The 23,400-nt window shown below is 44.5% G+C and overlaps 1 protein-coding gene across 4 annotated transcripts in view; it reads left to right on the forward strand.

Annotated features, from left to right (window-relative positions):
• SACM1L (SAC1 like phosphatidylinositide phosphatase) overlaps nt 1-23,400 on the forward strand; it is a 647,794-nt gene that overhangs the window by 374,363 nt on the left and 250,031 nt on the right. For all 4 annotated transcript variants that reach the window (XM_056520232.1, XM_056520231.1, XM_056520230.1 and 1 more), the window contains one exon: nt 6,136-6,222. In XM_056520232.1, coding sequence (XP_056376207.1) covers nt 6,136-6,222 — 87 coding nt within the window. The remainder of the gene's footprint in view (nt 1-6,135; nt 6,223-23,400) is intronic.

Genomic DNA, 23,400 nt, shown 5'->3' on the forward strand with positions numbered 1-23,400 from the left:
AATATCTAGAAATTCAGGTTCCCTCTGTCCTGTCGAATTCTTTTAGCGTCAACTTCCCCCTCCCCTTCCAGCACTCGCTGAGATCAGACTTAGCTAGATGGGAGCCCAGGGACTTCTCCTGATTAAGGCGGATCAATATCTTTAAAATGAACGTGCTCCTGCGCCGCCATTATCTTTTTTCTAGGATCCTTACACATGTTCCCCGTTCCTTCTTCAGGGAGGTCTCTGTGCTTCAGTTGAACTTCATCAGGGCTCATCGACGTCCAAGGGTAGCCAGACATGTCCTACATCGGCGAAAGATGGAGGATGGACTGGCCTTACCGGATTGTCTCTCCTACAACCTGTCTGCAGTTCTCACACGCATGCTTGACTGTTTTCACAGCAAACATGACAAACAATGGAGGACCCTTGAGAGTTGAGCCTGCGGTGTTGACCCCAGGTCCATGCTATGGGTGTCGACTCCCCCCTTCTGCCTTTCGACAGTGGGATATCATGCCCCCAACTTTGAATTCAATACTCAAAGCACATACCTCATACTTACACCACTTGCATCTATATTCAGCTGATTGCCCACTCACTCCTTTACATGGTAATACAGCCTTCCCCCCGGCTCATTCCTTGCGCACGTTCATGTGCTTCACACGTGATGATGGGCCGTCTTTCCGTTCCCTATTAACTGTAATCCTTTTCAGACATTTATGGGTGATTCCCTGTGTTCTACCTTACACATCTTCCAGTATAACAAGTTACTTCATGTTTTTAATTCTTATAAACACAATCTTGTTCTCCACCGCTCCCTCAGTAAATTTGAGACTTTGTGTTGCCACATGGTTAGTACACTATATAGCCTTATCTCAGACATTGGTTTTTCGAACCCGCTTCCTTTTCACCTATCTTGGGAAAATTAACTGCAATGCCCTTTATCGAATGGGAACTGGGAATGTGCTTTATCTCTCTGCCACAAATCCTCTTGCAAAGCATAGGAAACCAATTATAAAATCCTCACTAGGTGGTATAGGGTTTCAGCTCTTTTGTCCCGCATGTACCCATCAGTCCCTGATGTATGTTGGTGCTGCGGTCGATTGGAAGGAACCATGTCCCACATATGGCTTACTTGTCCGGTCTTTTTGGTCTAAAGTCTTTACTGTCATTACTCGCCTGACCTCCCTCCCTATTGTTAAATGCCTGACAACGACCTTTCTGTCTATTCTCCCTCACCCTACACCTCAGCTGCCCTCCAAACTGGCACACTTTCCATCTGATAGCTGCCAGGTCAGTGATTCCTCAACTCTGGAAGTCTATGACAACCCCCCCGAATTTTTCATCCTGGCATAACAAGGTCTCTCCTGTTTGCCGCATGAAAGGACTCCTGGCGGACTCCAGACATGACCTCGCCAAATTGGTTGGTTCCCCCTGGCTAGCCTACATGGCTTCTCCTGATTTTGCATTGCGGGATATTATATTTTGGACTTCTTCTACCTGCCATTGCCACTCTTACCCCCAGATAAGATCACCCTACATGTCCAGTAATGTAACTCTAGTCTGCAAGGTAAGCCACTTCTCTCTTCCCCTACTTACCTCTCTGTTTTCCTTTCTGTCTTTTCCCTGGCCTGTCTTCCTTCCAATGTTTTCTTCTTCTTCATTATATTTCATCCATACCATTGGAATTGTACCAGACTGTATTCTTAGTTTTTGTCTGCCTAATTCGATGATTCCCTTTATATTGTACTGTGTTTCTTAGGCAGGGATACGCCTTCCCCTACCTGTTAGTGGTGCAATTTTTTTTTATTCCTGTCTTTATGCCATGTTTCTATGGATGTCTCCTTTTTGTCTCTCTTTGTTTTGAAAAATATTTTATAAATATCAATATTTATTGAAAAATTTTCAATAAATATATACTTAGCTAAAAAGAAGCAATCCAAAATACTTATACAGAGTGGGCCATTTATATGGATATACCTTAATAAAATAGGAATGGTTGGTGATATTAACTTCCTGTTTGTGGCACATTAATATATGTGAGGGGGGAAACTTTTCAACATGGGTGGTGACCATGGCAGCCATTTTGAAGTCTGACATTTTGATTCCAACTTTTGTTTTTTTCAATAGGAAGAGGGTCAAGTGACACATCAAACTTATTGGGAATTTCACAAGAAAAACAATTATGTGCTTGGTTTTAACATAACTTTATTATTTCTTAGAAACATAGAAACCTAGAATGTGTCGGCAGATAAGAACCATTTGGCCCATCTAGTCTGCCCAATAATCTGAATCCTATCAATAGTCTTTGAGTTATTAACAAGTTTCTGAACACTTATAAAATTTGTTCAATGTGCTGCCCATTGTGTTGGGCTGTCAATGCAACCCTCTTCTCCCACTCTTCACACACTGACAGCAACACTGCAGGAGAAATGCGAGCACAGGCTTCCAGTATCCGTAGTTTCAGGTGCTGCAAATTGATGGTATGGTGTGGTATATGGGGTAGAAAGATAGTGGGGCCATTCTTCATCAATGGAAACCTCAAGGCCACTGGATATGTGAAATTGCTACATGATGATGTGTTTCCCTTTTTATGCACTGAAGCTGGGATGTTCCCTGAGTTTTTCCAGCAAGATGGTGCACCACCACATTATGGGTGTAGATGAACAGTTTCCTGGAAAGTGGATTGGTCATCATGGGCCAGTAGAATGGCCCCCAAGGTCTCCCGATCTGACCCCCTTAGACTTTTATCTTTGGGGTCATCTGAAGGCAGTTGTCTATGCTGTGAAGATACGAGATGTGCAGCACCTGAAACTACGGATACTGGAAGCCTGTGCTAGCATTTCTCTTGCGGTTTTGCTATCAGTGTGTGAAGAGTGGGAAAAGAGGGTTGCATTGACAATCCAACACAATGGGCAGCACATTGAACACATTTTATAAGTGGTCAGAAACTTGTAAATAACTCATGAAAGAATAAAGTTACGTTAAAACCAATCACATCATTGTTTTTCTTGTGAAATTCCAAATAAGTTTGATGTGTCACATGACCCTCTTCCTATTGAAAAAACAAAAGTTGGAATCAAAATGTCAGACTTCAAAATGGCTGCCATGGTCACCACCCATCTTGAAAAGTTTCCCCCCTCACATATACTAATGTGCCACAAACAGGAAGTTAATATCACCAACCATTCCTATTTTATTAAGGTGTATCCATATAAATGGCCCACCCTGTACATTGATCTGTGTTCTCTGCACTCGATTGATAAAGCCTGCTCATGCCAAGTTTTATTAATCTCAGAGCAATGGACGATGATTGCACTGTGGGGGGAGGGGGGGATCCACCCGACTTTGACCACCAGGGAGTGTTTAAAGGTCCCTTTAGATGCTGCTGTCGGCTTTGACAGCGGCAATCTTAAGGGTTAATAGCTGCCAGCTGCGATCGCCGCATGTCGGCTATTAACGCCGGCCCTCAGCTACAAGAATCAGCTGAGTGCAGGCCGGTATGGTGCGGTCTTGAGTCGGGATCCAGCGCCATATACCGTCAACGGCATAAGGACGTGTATACAGGTCCTTGGTCGTTAACCAGTTAAACCTCCTGTGCCAGATGCCACTGATTAGACACCACGAACTTCACCCCTGCTGTACGCTGACTATTACTAGGGACTGGCTAATTATAGTCCGCCATTTCTGTTGCTACTCCCAAACTGACAATTTTGAAAAAGAACTCTAAAATGGACATAATTATACAAATAAAATTACTCAAAATTGTGACGTGACTTGACTGACCCAGAATTAGTTACCACTGATATGGCCAAACCAATAAATATATCAGCCTTATGTAAATAAAATACTAAATTAATCCAGGTGTAGCATTAGAATTCGGATAAAACAATATATTGTGTAAACTCATTACCTCTGAGATAAGCATAATAGAGCCGATGAATAGTTAAAAATTAATCCAAATGGAATATAGTAAAGTGCTCTGTGGGTTCATTCTTAAAGGGGTACTTCGGCGATAAACATCTTATCTCCGGTGCAGCACCCCACTACACTACAGCTGCCACGCCCCCTCCATTCAGGTCTATGGGAGGGGGAGTGACGGCTAGTATGTAGCCGTCACGCCCCTTCCCATAGACATGAATGAAGGGGGTGTGGTGTGATATCACGCAAACTGAAGCTCCAAGCTTCTGTGTTCCGGACACCACTGCTGGGGGATAAGATGTTTATTGCCGGAGTAACCCTTACGACATGGAGTCTTAAACTTAAGTCCAGTTTATAGACTCCACGTCAGAAAGAGCGACAAGGTAAATTTGAATGAGAACAAATTTAACATTAATTAATGATGACACAAGCCAGTCACAGAATAAGCATGATCTCTGCATGTGGCATCTCAATAACCTTGGTAACCAGTGCCACTGTGTGAGGGCACCAAGCTGATGTTGTATACAGAAGTAAATATGTAGATACACAACTGTTCTAACAGCAGCACTGGGTTCATAAGGAAGAATGTTCTTACCATTATGTAAACCGGCAGGACTTTTTGACAGTATGATAACGATAGGGCTTAAACATAATACCATCACGAAAGTGGCGTAAATTCCTTCATTAATTTTGCGTCTAGAATACCCTTGCAATTGGAATTGCCATAACATTTGGGAAAGGTATCTTAATAAGTTTTGCAAGTAATGTAACTGGGAATAATGGATTCAGATTTTTGTCTCAAAGACAATGTTAAATTATAAGTCTGTTGAAGCTGTACAGAAGTTGTCTGTATCAGACTCAGTGGCCCGGATTTATCAAACTGTGAGAGAAAAACTGGAGAGATTTTACAAATCGCAGCTCGGCTAATGAGTTCTGGTAACACAAAAGCTGAGCTGTGATTGGTTTATGTGAAAAAAATCTCTCCAGTTTTTTCTCTCACACAGTTTGATAACTCAGGGCCAGTGTGTGCAGGCTTCTTGAGAAGGGAAGAACTTTGGGATGGAGGACCGAGAAATGCAACATCAGGGTGCTGGTATAGAATAGCTGGATCCTAATTATCGCAGAAAGAACCCACCACACTGCGGAAGTGAAGATAGGTACCTTGCAACATACACAATTCCATTAACTTTAGCAATAATTCTGTATAAGCAGACAGGTATCTGAATAGCCATATGACATCTTTGGGGGTTAAATCAAGAGAGCGGAAAGGGGGGGTAAATTGTTGTGTGTGGTGCATGCTGATGGTCCCTACCTAAACTTTATCAGATTTCTGCTTACATACCAACTAGTGGACTGGATTGGGATACCGCAGGACCTGTTGAAATACTTGCAGGCAGTATTAGGTAGATTGCAGACAAGTGGAGGATCTATATCTGTGGATATCTGTGCAGTCCCACACCAAGAAACAGATCCCTCCATATGTTTTCTGTCCTGGCAAAAACATGAAACTACTTTATCTTATTTCGTTTTACTCTGCATCCTGTTAGAAAGCGTTTAGGCTTAGGTGTGGTGGTACATAGCACACACACTACTGTCACATTACCCTAAGGGATAGGATTAGAAGGGCTTCCATCAGTAAGACCAGGTACACCGCCACCTTGGCTATGTACCTGGTCTTTTCTGTAGTACCAAAGGGTGCAGATATACTTTTCTGTTGTACCAAAGGGTGCAGATATGCCATTCAGGAGCATATAAAAGCTAGGGGAGGGCCTCACCCGTCTTTTCCATGCTCCTAAATGGCATATCTGTTTGTAGCTGTGTGTGACAGTCAGAGCCTATAATGATTACAGGGTAATAATCATTACTTTGTCAGACTTTCACTCAGCTTTCCTAGGCTCCTGAATGGCACATGCCACCATTACAGAGGATGTTATATAATTTCTGAAGTATGCCTGTGCAATACAGTGATACAGCTATAAGCAGATATGCCATTCCGGAGTATGGTACAACTAGGTGAGACATTATGTGACAGGATGTATGCAGGATCAGGTGGCATTTGACACCCAATGCAGCAGTCAACGGGATTGGACACGTTGTGGGAGCAGAAATTCATTGGGAGTGGGATTAAGAAAACAGTCCTGCACAGGGCTCTTATACCAACTATAGATTTACCTAATGCTTTGCTCTACATAGAGTGCAAAACTAATTGCTGTATATTTTTGTTTTCTTTTGCAGACTCGTGGATCAATTCCATTTTTCTGGTCACAGAGACCAAACTTGAAATACAAACCAAAGCCTCAGATCAACAGTGCTCTAAACCATGTAAGTAAGCCTATTCCTGCATAAGACTATAAGTCTTAACCCCTTCCTGACCCATGACATATATGTATGTCATATTTTGCCGACCTGCTGGGCCCTAGCACTTATACTTTCCAGTATTTACAATAAAACAAAAGTAAAAATTGACAGTAGTAAGCAAATAATCAGCAGAGTCCATAGACTTAAGCACTAATCAAAACTGTGTTACATATATAATCTCGGTGCTCCGACCGTGTAACAGTTCACCACAGTTCAAGCGACGATATAATAGCCATATATATAATATCCACTGTGTAGAAGTAGCAGCGGTACTGCGACAGCAGAAACAAAGTAACAGTCCAATAATGTTGCGGGCGTGACTCCCAATATACAATGTGCCAGCCGACAGCGGGGGATATGATCGCGGTGATGTGCCCGCGCTGACAACTTGCAAAGTCTAAGCCGATCGCCGGGGAATAGGATCACGGTACTGCGACCGCGTTGGTAATGTGCAGAGCGAGGAGGCCGTGTGAGAGCAGTCCCACAGTGGGCCGCAGTCTGGGAGGCTCCAGCGGCTGCAAGGCTGAATTTTGCAGGTAAGGGGAGAATAGCGGTGGTACTATGTACCTCTTACCCTATACCTCCGGTGCCTCGGCGAAGTCCTTCCCTGCTCCGGTAGTGGTAAGCTGTCTGTCCTCGCTCTAGTGGTGTAGCGGCTCCCTGCGGCTGTGGCTATGAATGAGCTTCTCCTCGTGGTGTTGAGCGCATGTGAGGTCACGGTCACACTGTGATAATCCTCTGTATTTGTCTTTGCCTCGAGGTTGAGCTGGTTGCTGTAGTGCTTGTAGTAGCGTCTATTGGCCTAATCTGCTGAACGACTAGACGCATTTCGGACCTCCTGGGTCCGTCCTGACTACTGAGGACGGACCCAGTACCGCTGGGCGGTGTACCGGTATGGATTTTTGCCCATACCGCTATACCGGTCGGGCCTCTCCCCCACCCTCCGAGTCAATAAAAAAATTAAACTTACCCGTAATGGGGGTGGTCCGGGCCATCCATCCTTCCTTCCTGTAGTGTCTGGGGGTGTTCCGGGTGGAGGGTGAACCGGTCCGGGCTGTCCTCCTCCGGGGGTCATCTTCTCCACTCCGGGCAGGCTCCGGCCTAGTACACTGCATAGACGCCGCTACGCCGCAATGTCAGGTGCGTCGCTGCGCACGGGCATCACTGCGCAGCGGCGTCTATGCAGCGTACTAGGCCGGAGCCTGCCCGGAGTGGAGAACATGACCGCCGGAGAAGAAGGACCGCCCGGACCGGTTCACTCTTCACCCGGAACGCCCCCGGACACTACAGGAAAGAAGGATGGATGGCCCGGACCACCCTGACAGGTAGGGGGAGAGAAGCGGGTGGCGGCGGCGGCCTATGGCCCCGCAAAAGCCACTGCAGATCATTGATTTAAAGCGCCCGCTTTAAATCAATGATCTGCAGCGGTGTCGCAGGGGGTTAAATAGCCGATAACTTATACCGGAATATCGGTATAAGTTATCGGCTATCCGCCCTAACCTGCACCGATTATCGGTATCGGCCCTAAAAAAACAATATTGGTCAATCCCTAATATATGTGTGTGTGTATATATATATATATATATATATATATATATATATATATATATATAATTTTTTTGTTTTTATAAGGTGTGTGTGTGTTAAATTTAAAACTGGTTTTCCTCAGTGAAAACTAGTTTTGACTGAATGCCTTTGTGAAAACTAGACGGCCACCTGACGTCGACCAGGGACCGGCTCAGGCACTGGGGCCGCCTTGTCCTTCTGCAGGGAATCAGGGATTTTTATTAGTCTCTGGGATTTTTAAAAGTCCCTCTGGAGGTCTCACCTCGGACCTTCAGCACAGGCCTACCTGGGAAAGGTCCTGGTCACTGAAGTGTGACCATTCAGAGCATTTTGGGGTACTGCATGCTCTCCATCTACACGACCTCTTTCACACAGGCCTACTCAGGAAAGGTTCACTCTGGCCCAGGTACCTTGGCAGCCTTGTCTCCCTGCAGAGAGCCAGACCTCTGGGATTTTTACAAGTCCCTCTGGGGGTTTCACCGGGGATCTCCCAGACAAGTGTACCCAGGAAGGGAGGAACAGTGCACTCTGGCCCGAGCACTGGCACTGCCTAGACCCCCTTCTCTGGATGTGGAACCATATGAAGCGTGGTGACTTTAAGGTGCTGCATACTTTACATCTTACCTACCTCTTCCACACAAGTGTGTCCTGGAGGGGGGACCCAGACCTGGTTAATACGGGTGCCTGGTCCCCCAGCAGAGAACCAGGCCTCCTGGATTTTTACAAGCCCCTCTGGAGAGGCCTACCCAGGAAAGGTGCACTTTGGCCCAGGTACATGGGCTGCCTTGTCCCTCTGCAGAGAACGAGGCCTCTGGGATTTTTACAAGTCCCTCTGGAGGTTTCAAGTGGGACCTCCTAGACAAGTGTACCCAGAAAGGGATCACTCTGGCCCGGGCACTGGGGCTTCCTAGTCCCCCTCTCTGGAAGTGGGTCTATTATGAGTGCTGGCACCGTCCGGTGTCAACTTTGGAGTACAGGATGCTTTCAATCTATCCTACCCCTTCCACATTGCTTTACCCGGGTAAGGTAGACCCAGGGTACAGTTACAGAGACCTCTGGAAGGGTCACCGGGACCTTCTGCGCAGCCCTACCCAGGGAAGGTCCACCCTAATAAAAACATCATGAAAACGCACTCTTTTTCCAATAAAAAAAACTGTTGCATGACATTTAAAACTAGTATCGGTAATTGGTATCGGCAAGTACGTAAAAAAAAAAGTATATTTACTTGTACTCGGTCTTAAAAAATGCTATTGGGACATCTCTAATAACTAGATTTATTTAGCATGACTATTTCTCTTACAAGTATAGAATTTGAAATCTAGAAAAATGTGAAAACCGCTGCATGTAACAACAAAAATTACTACTATTAAGAAGTACTATATATCATGAAAAAACAACCTCAGAATCTCTTTGCTCAGTAAAAGCATTCCACAGTTGCCACATAAAGAGACACATGTCAGATTTGAAAAAATGGGCTGGGTCATAAACCTATAGGTCACCCCTAGATCACATGGTCACTGACACCTCGCTGGGTTACAATCACATGACAAATGTTTAACCACCTGACAACTGTTCTTAACCCCTTAAGGACCAAGGACGTACAGGTACGTCCTTGGTCCTGCTCCCGTGATATAACGGCGGGCCCGGCATCATAGTGAAGCCAGGACTCACCGCTAATAGTGCGCAGCGCTAAAAGTGAAAGTGAAACCATGCCGGTTAACTCAGTGGGCTGTTCAGGATAGCTGCAGCGAAATCGCGGCATCCCGAACAGCTTACAGGACAGCGGGAGGGCCCGTACCTGCCTCCACGCTGTCCGATCGCCGAATGACTGCTCAGTGCCTGAGATCCAGGCATGAGCAGTCATGCTGCAGAATCATCGATCACTGGTTTCCTATGAGAAACCAGTGATCAATGATAAAGATCAGTGTGTGCAGTGTTATAGGTCCCTATGGGAGCTATAACACTGCAAAAAAAAAGTGAAAAAAAAAAAAAGTGAATATTAAAAAATAAAAAAAACACAGTGTAAATAAACATATGTGGTATCGCCACATGCGGAAATGTCCGAATTATAAAAATATATCATTAATTAAACCGCTCGGTCAATGGCGTGCGCGCAAAAATATTCCAAAGTCCAAAATAGTGCATTTTTGGTCACTTTTTATATCATTTAAAAATGAATAAAAAGCGATCAATAAGTCCTATCAATGCAAAAATGGTACCGTTAAAAACTTCAGATCACAGCACAAAAAATGAGCCCTCATACCGCCCCATACACGGAAAAATAAAAAAGTTATAGGGGTCAGAATATAGATGACAATTTTAAACTTATTAATTTTCCTGCATGTAGTTATGATTTTTTCCAGAAGTACGACAAAATCAAACCTATATAAGGAGGGTATCATTTTAATCGTATGGACCTACAGAATAAAGATAAGGTGTCATTTTTACCGAAAAATTTACTACATAGAAACGGAAGCCCCCAAAAGTTACAAAACGGCGTTTTTTTTTTTTCAATTTTGTCGCACAATGATATTTTTTTCTGTTTCACTGTAGATTTTTGGGCAAAATGACTGACGCCATTACAAAGTAGAATTGGTGGCGCAAAAAAAACAAGCAATCATATGGATTTTTAGGTGCAAAATTTATTAGTTATGATTTTTTAAAGGCAAGGGGCAAAAAACGAAAATGCAAAAACGGAAAAAACCCCGGTCCTTAAGGGGTTAAAGCTATAACATTTCTATATACATTACATAGCATAAAAACAACTACACAAGGGGAACAGGTGCAGAGGGGCCCAGAGGACACCCCAGGAAGGCTGCCTGACAGGGCAGCAAACAAATTCAACAATACATACCAGCTAATATTTCCTCTGAGTCATCTAATAATACCTTTGCATCATCAGGTGCCTCACTTTCTATGTTAAAACTAATTTTCTCTACTTTAAACCAGTTTTAACTGACATTCATTTTTAATTAGCAGTAAATTCTAGTTTGTACCAAAGCATTCAATATTCTAGTTTATATTGTGGTAGAGGGTGTGATGCAGGGCAGATGGAATTACCCTAGGGGAAGATGGCATTAACCCCTTGTATTTGTGATGCCAGGGCATGGTTTATCCTCAATACGGCTGGATACTGGGCTAGGCACGGGAGCAATGATGACTCAGACGCCAAGTTACGTACAACAGTACTGAGTAGACAGGTGGAACAGTCTATACAGCTTAGCCAGGCCACGGAGGTAACCAGTGACTTCTGAGACCTTAGGGCTTGCTGGGACTTGTAGTGGACTTGGACAATTTTGATGCAGGCCACGCTGACTGAAGACAGGTTAACTTTTTTACTTGACTGACTATACCCTGTTTGTAGCTTACCAGGCTCTGACTTGGACCTGGGGGTAGTGGACTTGTAGACTTGTGGCTGCTTGACAGACTTTAGGTCTCCTCTAGACTCCGGACACACACCTAGGACTAGACTAGACTGTACTGCTACTCAGCATACAGCATGAGAAGCAATAGCGTGAAGAGACTCCTCCCAGGGCTTATATAGAGGAGACTCTGGTGGGGTCCCATAGGTCCCTGACACTTTGCTGGGTTACAATCACATATCAAATGTTCTTAGAGCTATAACATTTCTATATACATTGCATAGCATAAAAACTACACTAGGGGAAATATATGTGTATAGGTTCTTGAAGGATGTCTGGGTTAGGTGATAGGAGTTGGCGTCTGTTTTTTTTTTTTTTTTTGTCTGCTAATAAAATGGAATCAGAAAGGACATCACTTTCCACTGTGAAACTTGCCCCAATTATCCTGGCCTGTGCATAAAAGATTGTTTCAAAGAGTTCCACAAATCGCTAAATTACTAAATGTATCTTTTATTAAACCTGCTATCACCTTTTTATCCCCATTATCTGCAGTTACCATACATCCCCACATTTAAAATCCAACATCAATTTGGCACCCATAAACCATTCCATTAATCCTTTTAATTTTACCCCAAAACCATTCCAGCAAAATCTGTGGTCCATTATGCTGCTCATTTTTTCGTTGGACCCTAAAACAATTCCGTAATATCTGTGGTACAGTATACCACAAAATATTTTCATAGTACACCAAAACAATTCCAGCAAAATCTGTGGTTCATTATGCTGCTAACTTTTTTTGTTTTACCCCAAAACCATTCCAGCAAATCTGTGTAAGCTAAGCACAACATATTTGGCACTTAAATGGTGTATCTGCAATCACAATTTTCCCTTTGCACAATCCCCAAGAGCAAATGTTGGATCAAAATGCTCACTACCTACCTAAAAGAATTTCTTGAGGGGTGTAGATTCTAAAATGGAATAACTTCTCTGCGCTTTCTACAGTACTGGTTCCATAGAGGATCTGAAAAATTAACTTTGTGCCCCAAAAGTGTTCCAGCAAACTTTGTACTCCAATAGGCCTTGTACAGTCCTCCAATTCTGAGCCCTGCCATGGGCCCAGGCTGCATAGACCATGCCACATATTGGGTATTGCCATACCCAGGAGAACCCACATAACAATTCCTAGGGTGTAAGTCTTCAGTGGTGCAAGTTAAGCACAACGTATTAAGGACTTAAATGGCATACAGTATCTGAGCGAGCATTAGCTTTTGGAAAACCTCTGTTGGATCAAAATGCTCACTACTCCCTTTTGAGGGGTTTTGGTTCGAAAATGGGGCCACTCCTCTGGGGTTTCCACAATTTTTACACCTCTAAGGCTGCATTCACATCTCGTTTTTGCAATACTGTTGCCGTATCCAGTTTCTGTTGAAAAAAACGTAAGTCACTGAAACGGACCGAAACGTATGCAACCATATGTGCCTCCTCACGTTTTTAAACTGTATACGTATACATACGTTTTAATACGTTTTTCTTGAAAAAAAATATATACGGTTTTAAAGTTTGTCAACATTTTAAATAAAGTTCTTCTTTTTTTTATTGAATTTCCCCCCAAAAAAAGAAAAAAATGAAAAACCGTATTGTGCAAACCGGATGTAACCGTATGCACATACGGTTACCATAGAACTTCATTTTAAAATAACCGTATACAGGTTGGATACGGTTTTTGACCGGGACACAAAACCGTAGTAGACTAGGGTTTGGTGTGCAGTTAAAAACCGTACACAACTGTAAATGATTCAAAACGTACACAACCTGATGCTACGGTTGGCATACGGTTTACAATGAAATGTCTATGTATATGGTTTGCAATACGGTTCGATACGGTTTTTTAAATCAAACCGAATACGGCAACCATATTGCAAAAACGAGGTGTGAATGCAGCCTAAGCCTCTTCAATAAAAGCACAATGCTATAAATGTAACCAAAGTATACCTGAATTTGGGCTTGGTGCTATCTCTCTCCTATGCCCTGCCGTCTGCCCAGTCAGAAGATAACATGCCACAAATGGGGTACTAGTGTGTTCAGGACAAGTTGGGTAACAAAGTTTGGGGTACTATTATTCTTGTGTCCTTTGTGAAAATGAGCCATTTTGTGCTAAATGTGCAATTTGTGCGTAAAAATGATAAATTTTATTTTCACGGCCTAATGTTAAAAACTTTCAACATTAAACCTCAACCTCAAACACCTGTGGTGTCAAAATGCTCTCTACCCCCATAAATAAATTCACTGAGGTAGTGTAGTTTTCAAAATGTGGTATTTTGTGTTTTTTTATTTTATTTTTTACTTTACTGTACTGGTGTCATGGTGGTCACTGAAAAATATCCTAAGAAAAACGAGGTGTCAAAATCCACTAGGTGCTTCATCATGACTCATGTCTGAGTCAGGGAGCACACTAGAAGCACATATGAGATATTTATAAAATCTGTAGAATTGGGGAAATACATATAACTTTGAGTTTTTTTGTTAATACCTTCCATATTACAAAAACATTTTAAGAAAAATGCAAAAAATTATTGAAATTTAAAAATGTCCCTTCACTTTGCTTAAATCTTGTAAACCACCAAAAGAGTTAATAAACATTGTATATGTCATTCAGAACACTTTAGGTAGTGTCGTTTTTAAAATGGGGCAATTTATTGGAGTTTCTAGCATACAGGCCCCTCAAATCTCAAAATCAGATTGCTCAGTAAAACCAGTTCAAAGTTATCGTATGGAGAGACACATTTCAGATTTGAAAAAAACGGTCTGGGTCATAATGGGCAAAACTAGCCAGGTCATGAAGGGGTTAAAGGGGTACTCCGGTGGGGGAAAAAATCCAAATTAACTGGTGCCAGAAAATGTACCAAATTTGTAAATTAAAAAATCTTAAACCTTCTAGTACTTATCTGCTACTTTATGCTAAAGAGAAAGATGTATAGTTCTTTCCAGTCTGAGCACAGTGCTGCACAACTTACTCAGTAGTATACAGCAGCTGATAAGTACTGGAAGGCTAAAGCTTTTTCACCCCTTGGGGACATGGGTGTTTTTCCGTTTTTGCACCTTCGTTTTTTCCTCCTCACCTTTTAAAAATCATAACCCTTTGAATTTTGCACCTACAGACCCATATGATGGCTTTTTATTTTTTTTTGCACCACCAATTCTACTTTGTAATGACATCAGTCATTTTACCCAAAAATGTGCGTCGAAACAAAAAAAAAATCATTGTGCGACAAAAGTGAAGAAAAAATTGCATTTCTCTATCGGCTCCATTGGGGGACACAGACCATGGGTATATGCTGCTGTCTCTAGGAGGCTTGACACTATGACAACAAGAAAAGTCGGCTCCTCCCAGCAGGGTATACCCGCCCACAGGCATCTGAGCTAATCAGTTTTAGCTTAATGTCTTAAGGAGGAAGAGTTCATTAGGTAAGTTCTTCAGGAATGAGGTGAGTATTTTCCCCCTTTTTCTTACAGGTTAGCAACCTCTGGAGACCCCCAGTTTTTGCCCACTCTTTATTCACCTGGGTAGTTCTTTCACTGATAGGGGCCTGGCCAGGAGGGTCTGTGAGCCCTCCTTTACAAAGGGATTGGGGAATATGCAGTGGTGTAGGACTGTCTAGTGCCTTGGTCTTTACAGACGCTGGAATTCTTTTCCCCAGCTCCTTCCCACAGCAGCCGCGGCTGCTGACTTTCACTTCATGCAAGTGCTGACTTCAGCCCGGCTGCACCTCGCGCCCCTGACACAGTTCTTCCATCGGCAGCATGGAGAGCTGCCGGCGGTGTGTTTACCCACTCCCTTCCTCTTTCACATATGCGATCAGGGCTGGGAGCGGGCGCCATTATCCCAACATGCGGCCGCGGGCTCTTCACAGACCCATGGCCAGCGGGGATTTCTTCCTAGCGCGCAAATTCCTCACCAAATAGTGCTGTGCGTGCTCAGAGGGGTTCTCAGGTCCAATCAGAGGCGCTTTTGTTCAGGGCTGTGGAGTCGATAAATGTTCCGACTCCACAGTTTTTTGTACTTCCGACTCCCCGACTCCTCTGTTTTAATATGCAAATGTATTTTATATATTCCTTGAAGGAAAGAAAGGCAACATGCATGTCATTACCACAGGACTACTGGCTGGGAAGCCAACAGTCTACTGTATTGAACAGTTTGTGTGCTGATCTGCTGCTGAAGATAGGGCAGTGGGAGGATCCAGAAAGGGGCATTTATTATAAAACATGATTTCCCTAGTAGAATTCCATAGTCATGTTTAAAGTTTAACCCCTTAAGGACTCAGGGTTTTTCCGTTTTTGCACTTTCGTTTTTTCCTCCTTACCTTTAAAAAATCATAACCCTTTCAATTTTCCACCTAAAAATCCATATTATAGCTTATTTTTTGCGTCGCCAATTCTACTTTGCAGTGACATTAGTCATTTTACCCAAAAATGCACGGCGAAACGGAAAAAAAAATCATTGTGCGACAAAATCGAAAAAAAAAACGCCATTTTGTAACTTTTGGGGGCTTCCGTTTCTACACAGTGCATATTTCGGTAAAAATTACACCTTATCATTATTCTGTAGGTCCATACGGTTAAAATGATACCCTACTTATATAGGTTTGATTTTGTCGCACTTCTGGAAAAAATCATAACTACATGCAGGAAAATTTATACGTTTAAAAATGTCATCTTCTGACCCCTATAACTTTTTTATTTTTCCACGTACGGGGCGGTATGAGGACTCATTTTTTGCGCCGTGATCTGAAGTTTTTATTGGTATGATTTTTGTTTTGATCTGACTTTTTGATAACTTTTTATTCATTTTTTAATGTTATAAAAAGTTACCAAAATACGCTTTTTTGGACTTTGGAATTTTTTTGCGCGTACGCCATTGACCGTACGGCTTAATTAATGATATATTTTTATAGTTCGGACATTTACGCACGCGGCGATACCACATATGTTTATTTTTATTTTTTTTTACACTGTTTTATTTTTCTTATGGGAAAAGGGGGGTGATTCAAACTTTTATTAGGGAAGGGGTTAAATGACCTTTATTAACACTTTTTTTTAACTTTTTTTTTGCAGTGTTATAGGTCCCATAGGGACCTATAACACTGCACACACTGATCTCTCATCCTGATCACAGGCGTGTATTAACACGCCTGTGATCAGCATTATCGACGCTTGACTGCTCCTGCCTGGATCTCAGACACGGAGCAGTCATTCGTCGATCGGACACCGAGGAGGCAGGTAAGAGCCCTCCCGGTGTCCGATCAGCTGTTCGGGACGCCGCGATTTCACCGCGGCGGTCCCGAACAGCCCGACTGAGCAGCCGGGATACTTTCAGTTTCACTTTAGAAGCGGCGGTCCGCTTTGACCGCCGCTTCTAAAGGGTTAATACCGCACATCGCCGCGATCGGCGATGTGTGGTATTAGCCGCGGGTCCCGGCCGTTGATTAGCGCCGGGACCCACGCGATATGATGCGGGATCGCGGCGCGATCCCGCTTCATATCGCGGGAGCCGGCGCAGGACGTAAATATACGTCCTGCGTCGTTAAGGGGTTAAAGGGGTACTCCGCCCCTTGACATCTTATCCCCTATCCAAAGGATAGGGGATAAGATGTCAGATCACCGGAGTCCCACTGCTGGGGACCGCCGGGATCGCCGCTGCGGCACCGCGCTATCATTACTGCACAGAGCGAGTTCGCTCTGTGCGTAATGACGGGCGATACAGGGGCCTGAGCAGCGTGACGTCATGGCTCTGCCCCACATGACATCACGGCCCGTCCCCTTAATGCAAGTCTATGGCAGGGGGCTTGACGACCGCCACGCCCCCTACCATAGACTTGTATTGAGGGGACAGGCTGTGACGTCACGAGGGGCGGAGCCGTGATGTAACTATGCTCCGGCCCCTGTATTGCCCGTCATTACACGCAGAGTGAACTCGCTCTGTGCAGTACTGATCCCGGTCCCGGCGATCTGACATCTTATCCCCTATCCTTTGGATAGGGGATAAGATGTCTAGGGGCGGAGTACCCCTTTAAGCTAACAATCGAGTTTACATGTTTTTATATCCTTAGCTGAATAGCAGCAGTTTTTCCAATGGTTTACAGCTTCAGTCTTGAACTATTGACCCTCCATTCCCTTCACTTATACAAGTCCTGCAAAAAACATGATCAGTGAGAGGCTAGGTTACCCATGGGTTCCCTGTAACAGCAGAACACAACACTATTTAAAGTATAAGTATTTCCGCTCCTAATTGTGTGTTGTGTGCCATATAGTGAAGCACATGAAAAGCATGCTTCTTCACAGTCACTTAACATATTCGTATGGCGGTTATGTGAGACACTGCATGCATTGGTCTTTATTCTAAAAGTAGAGAAGTCATTAATTATAACTTTTAGTGAATTGGGACATTTACATTTTAATTTTTTTCTTATTCCAATCTAAATTTAGTAGGAGTCTTAGTCGGTGCATTGTTTACAGACTCCGACTCCAGGTACCCAAAATTTCATCCGACTCCTCAACTACGACTCCCCAGCCCTGCTTTTGTTTCATTACAGCCCCCTCTGTTCATTGGCCATACATTCTCAGCCCCTCCCCTTTCTCTCCCTCTCTTAGCTGCACTGAAGTTCTCCTCACAGCAGCTACTGTTGGGGACACAGACACCGGGTGAGACTGTTTCTTTTTACTATGTCCGAGCCCAGACCTGTTCATCCCTCTAAGCAGTTAACTTGGACCTTGGTCACCTATTATACCTGCAAGGGCCGTAATACAAAAATGTCTGGTTCTGCTGAACCCACTTGTTCTGCTTGCACCACTGCTCTCCCTGACCCCCTGCTATTTCTACTCAGGATGCTCTTCCAGACCCTGTAGGCTCGGCTATCCCTCCAGTCTTGGTATCCTCCCCCTCCCAGTCTATTTCTGACTTTGCTCAGTTCCCCCTTTCTGTGGTGACTGCCTTGGAGAGGTCCTCCATACGCCTACCCTCCAGAGAGACCCACTCTCCCTCTCCTTATATTAACCGCTCTCACAAGCGTAATAGGGTGCATCATCCGACTCATCTCCTGAGTCTTCTAGCAGATGCAGGCGCTCCCCTCACAGCCATCCCTAGAGGACGCTCCCCTGGTCGCCACTCTGGCTCCCCAGAACCGCATATCAGGTCAGTATCTCCCTCTTTCAGGACTGCCTCCACTCATTCCCACTCACCTGGAGAACTTGTAGACAAGGCTTCTGCTTCGGCCTCTGACTCAGAGGACCGCACAGATGTGTCTGACACGGTGGACTCATTGGTTTCGGCCATAAGGGACAATTTTCACCTAGAGGACCCAGGAACTTCGGATGTAGCTCCAGAAGTTTCCTTTCATCGTGCCTGACCTGCACCCAAAATTTTCAGCTCTCATGCGGAATTTGAAGCTTTGCTGGAGTCCGCCTGGAGGCATCCTGACAAGAAGCTTCAGGAAACAAAGGAGGATCAAGCGGAATACCCCTTCGCCAAGGACATCATTGCTCTGTGGACCTCCTCTCCAACTGTGGATCCACCGGTCTCCTGCCTTTCTAAGGTTACTACCCTGCCTTTGGCTGATGCGGCTTCTTTCAAAGATCCGGCGGACACGAAGGTGGAGACTTTGGCAAAGTTTGCCTTTGAGACAGCAGGTTCCTCCCTTCTTCCTGCTTTTTTTTTCTGCCTGGGTATCAAAAGCCCTTTCAGTCTGGTCTTCCCAACTCCGCCAGGGTATTCTTTCTGGATCCCCTACGGAGGAATTATCTGACCTAGCTCTCCAATGCTCCAAAGCTGGAGATTTTCTGTGTTCTGCTTCCATGCAGTCGGCCCGCTGTGCTGCCTTTGCCTCAGGCAACCTGGTGGTCCGCCATTGCTCCATGTGGCTTAAAGCCTGGGATGCAGACGCCGCCTCCAGGAAATTTCTAACTGAACTTCCTTTTGGTTCTCTGCTTTTTAGCAAGCGCCTAGATGAGATTATCTCAGGGGCTACGGGCGGAAAAAGTTCCTTATTACCTCAGAATAAGGCTCGCAGCACTACTTCCCATCGGAAGTCCTCCTCTTTCCGGTCCTTTCAGACTTTTGGTTCTAACAAAGGGTCCAGGCAGGCAGGCTCCCTCCTTCCAGGCCTGTTCCCTCCTGGAAATCGGATAACCGTTCCATCCGTTTTGCGGCAAAATCGGTCACCTACAAACCTACCTCTGCCTGAAGGGACGCCCCCACCCATGGATTTTTCTCGGGTGGGAAGTCATCTCTTACTCTTCTGGGAGGCCTGGACCACACACTTTCATGACTCTTGGGTTAGGGACGTGGTAGCCAACGGATACAGGATCGAATTTGCCTCCCTTCCAAGGGATCGTTTTATTCTTTCCCGGGTACCCCTCTCTAGCAAGAGCATTTCCTGGCGTGCTCGTGTCCCTTCTCATCCAGCTAGTAATTGTTTTCGAGGTTTTTTCTCCAACCTATTCGTGGTCCCCAAGAAAGGTGGTTCTGTACGCCCAATCTTGGATCTCAAGCGTCTCAACCAGCATCTTCTACTCCGTTCGGTAGTGGCATCCATGTATCAGGGGGAGTTTCTTTCCTCGCTGGACATCAAGGATGCCTACCTCCACATCACAATATTCCCCGGTCATCAGCGGTACCTCCATTTTGCAGTTCCGGAAGGCCATTTTCAATTTGTGGCTCTCCCCTTTGGTCTGGCCACTGCTCCGCGGGTCTTTACCAAGGTCCTGGCGCCTGTGATATCCCTTTTACTGACAAGAGGTGTCTCAGTGATTCCTTACTTGGACGGCCTCTGATCAGAGCTCCAACCAGGGCACAGAATCTGGAGAGTCTTGGTCTCACCCTCCAGGCCTTGTCTCGCTTCGGTTGGATGGTCAATCAAGACAAGTCCAACCTCTCTCCTACCCAGTCACTGGTTTTCCTGAGGCTCCAGTTCGACACGGCCTCTACCCGAATTCGGCTCCCGCCAGACAAACGACTGACACTCTATTGTCAGGAGTCCGATTACTTCGGAACCATGCCCCAGTTTCCATTTGCTTTTGCATGGAAGTCCTGGGTCGGATGGTGGCGGCCATGGAGGCCATGCCATTTGCCCAGTTTCATTACAGTTTTCATTACTGGCGATTCTCTCCCGGTGGGAAAAGGTCTCCATTGTCTCTCGATCGCAAGATCGTTCTCTCTCTCGACGGTCTCGTCAGTCCATTCTCTGGTGGCTTGGTTCCCCCCTGCTTCTGCAAGGGCACTCCTTTCTGCCCCTCCGCTGGCAAGTTGTCACGACGGATGCCAGTCTGTCGGGCTGGGGAGGTGTTTTCACGGGCCGGACGGTGCAGGGTCTTTGGTCCCCCTGAGAAGCCCTTCTTCCCATCAACATATTGGAACTGAGGGCAATCTATCTTTGCCTGCTTCATTGGGAGCTCCTTCTTCAGGGTCGCCCTGTTCGTGTGCAGTCAGACAACTCCACTGCTGTGGCGTACGTTATTCGCCAGGGCAGCACTCACAGCTCACCGGCGATGGCCGAGGTAACCAAAATCCTCCTCTGGGCGAAACTCAGGGTTCCGGCCATCTCAGCAATTCACGTTCCGGGAGTGCACAATTGGGAAGCGGATTTTCTCAGCCGGTCCTCAGCCGACCCCCGGCGAGTGGTCCCTGCACCCGCAGGTGTTTGCAGAGATCTGCAACCTCTGGAGCACTCCAGACGTGGACCTCTTTACGTCCCGCCACAACCAAAAAGTTACGCTTTTTGTGTCAAAGTCCCTGGACCCCTTGGCTCTAGCCGTGGATGCCCTGGTGATCCCTTGGTTGGGCTTTGCCCTACCCTATCTGTTCCCTCCCCTTCCTCTCCATCCTAGGATCCTGACGAAACTCAAAGCAGAAGGCTTTCCCGCCATTCTCGTGGCTCCAGACTGGCCCCGGAGGGCGTGGTATGTCAACGTGGCTGCGCCTCCCACCTTGTCCAGACCTCCTCTCTCAAGGTCCCATTTGCCACCCCAATTTACAGTCGCTGCATTTGACGGCGTGGCAGTTGAGACCGCGGTTCTAAGGGCCTGCGGTTTCTCTTCCCAAGTGATTCGCACCATGCTCAGGGCTGGCAAGCTCTGCGAAGATTTACCACCGTACCTGGTGGTCTTATTTTCGTTGGTGTGAAGCTCAGTCTTTTTCTCCGGTCATGTTTTCCTTTCCTCGACTCCTTTCTCTTTTTGCAGTCAGGGCTAGAACAAGGGTTGGCTCTCAGCTCCCTTAAAGATCAAGTTTCGGCCCTTTCCATTCTTTTTCAATGTCATCTGGTGTCCAATTCTCATGTCAGGACTTTTCTTCAGGGAGTGGCACACACTGCCCCTCCTTATCAGTCCCCTTCTCCCCCTTGGGACTTAAACTTGGTCTTAGGTGCCCTGCAAGGTGCTCCTTTTGAACCTATCAGGGACGTTCCTCTTCACCTCCTTTCCTTGAAAGTGGTGTTCCTTATTGCTATTACCTCTATTAGGAGAGTGAGGTATTTTAGATTATCAGTGCCTTGAAAAAGAATCCATGAATATCTTGTTGGATACAGAATTCTCTCATTTAAAGTTTTATTAAAAGTTTTTCAAATAGGATTACAAGGGATACAAGGGAGGATACAGGAGGGGGGGGGGAACATAAGAAAAAAGGAAGTGGGGGAAGGGAAGGGAACAATACAGCCATTACAAAACAAACTTTGTTTTGGATTGTAAGATTATATCTCTGTAACCCAAGCTACTCGGTGGCAGTAGTACAGGTAGGCCACTTAATCGACAAGTCCAGGTCACCAGTCAAAAAAACACAAAGCAAAGAAACGCTCCCTTGTTTGTACCAGTAGTATTTGCATCCAAGAAATCTTCCAGAAGAGGCACAACACTCATAGGGCATGATAACAGAACTCAAAGGTAGCTGCTGCCGCATCCCACGCTGTCGGTCCTGGCGCGCAAACAGATCCAAAAACAAAGAACAACAGCAAAGAAGAGCTGGAAAGGAAGCTTGAAGATTGCGCTGCCACTCGTCAAAAGGTGATTTAAAACGGAGATTTTATTCAAACTCAAAAGGATAATACACGCAACACATAAAACAAATGAACTAATAATAAATAGACCTAAACCACAAAGCATCATGGTGTGAGAGTAATGTCAATATTATAACATTATTTAATTTTAATAGACTACATAATCTGGATAGAAGTAACCTTTATCATATATTCCACTGAAAGTAATTTTTCTCCATTTCTGATACAAATGGACAAATTTCATCAAAATTTGAACACAATGAAGAAGATTGCTAAAAAATGAAGTGTTAGCAGATGTGTATCTGTGTTCTGAGCAATTCTCAGAATTGATTGTTACATTTCTTGGAATACTGCAGCCAGATGGACAACATCAATATCCATATTGGATTTGGTTACAGACAATGACCTTTTAGTTAATTATAACTATAAGATATTGCCAATATGCTATCACATGTACTTATGTAATGTAACACATGTTAATTTAAATATTGTAACCACCCTAAAACCTCCCAGTTACTCCTATTTTCATGTGGGTATATTAATAAAGATTATTTGGGTGGTTTCTCAGATCTCATTTGATAAAACACCTTTTTTCAATCAGTTGCTTAAATTACTTTCTAACAAATCATCATGGCATTTAAATTGCACATAATCATATTGCACAAAGAATACTATTTACATTTCACATCTTATATTTCACACAATATACTTATTGCACATAATGTGAAAAACGCTTAATGTAAAGGGGAAAAAAACTCCTAATGTAAAGGGGAAAAACGCTTAATGTAAAGGAAGAAAAAAGTGGATGTGTTTTTTTCCCCTTTACGTTAAGTGTTTTTCACATTATGTGCAATAAGTATATTGTGTGCAATATAAGATATGTGCAATGTAAATAGTATTCTTTGTGCAATATGAATATTATGTACACTTTAAATGACATGATGGTTTGTTTTTACGTCACTTCCTTTTTACCATGATGCTTTGTGGTTTAGGTTTATTTATTGTTAGTTCATTTGTTTTATGTCACTCATGATGAAAGGGCAGTTGCCCAGAAACACGTTGCATGTATTATCGTTTTGAGTTTAAATAAAACCCTATTTTGAATTATCTCCGTTTTGGATTACCTTTTGACGAGTGGCAGCGCGATCTTCAAGCTTCCGTTCCAGCTCTTC

This window comes from Hyla sarda, chromosome 5 (genome assembly GCF_029499605.1).
Source record: "Hyla sarda isolate aHylSar1 chromosome 5, aHylSar1.hap1, whole genome shotgun sequence".
NCBI lineage: Eukaryota > Metazoa > Chordata > Amphibia > Anura > Hylidae > Hyla > Hyla sarda.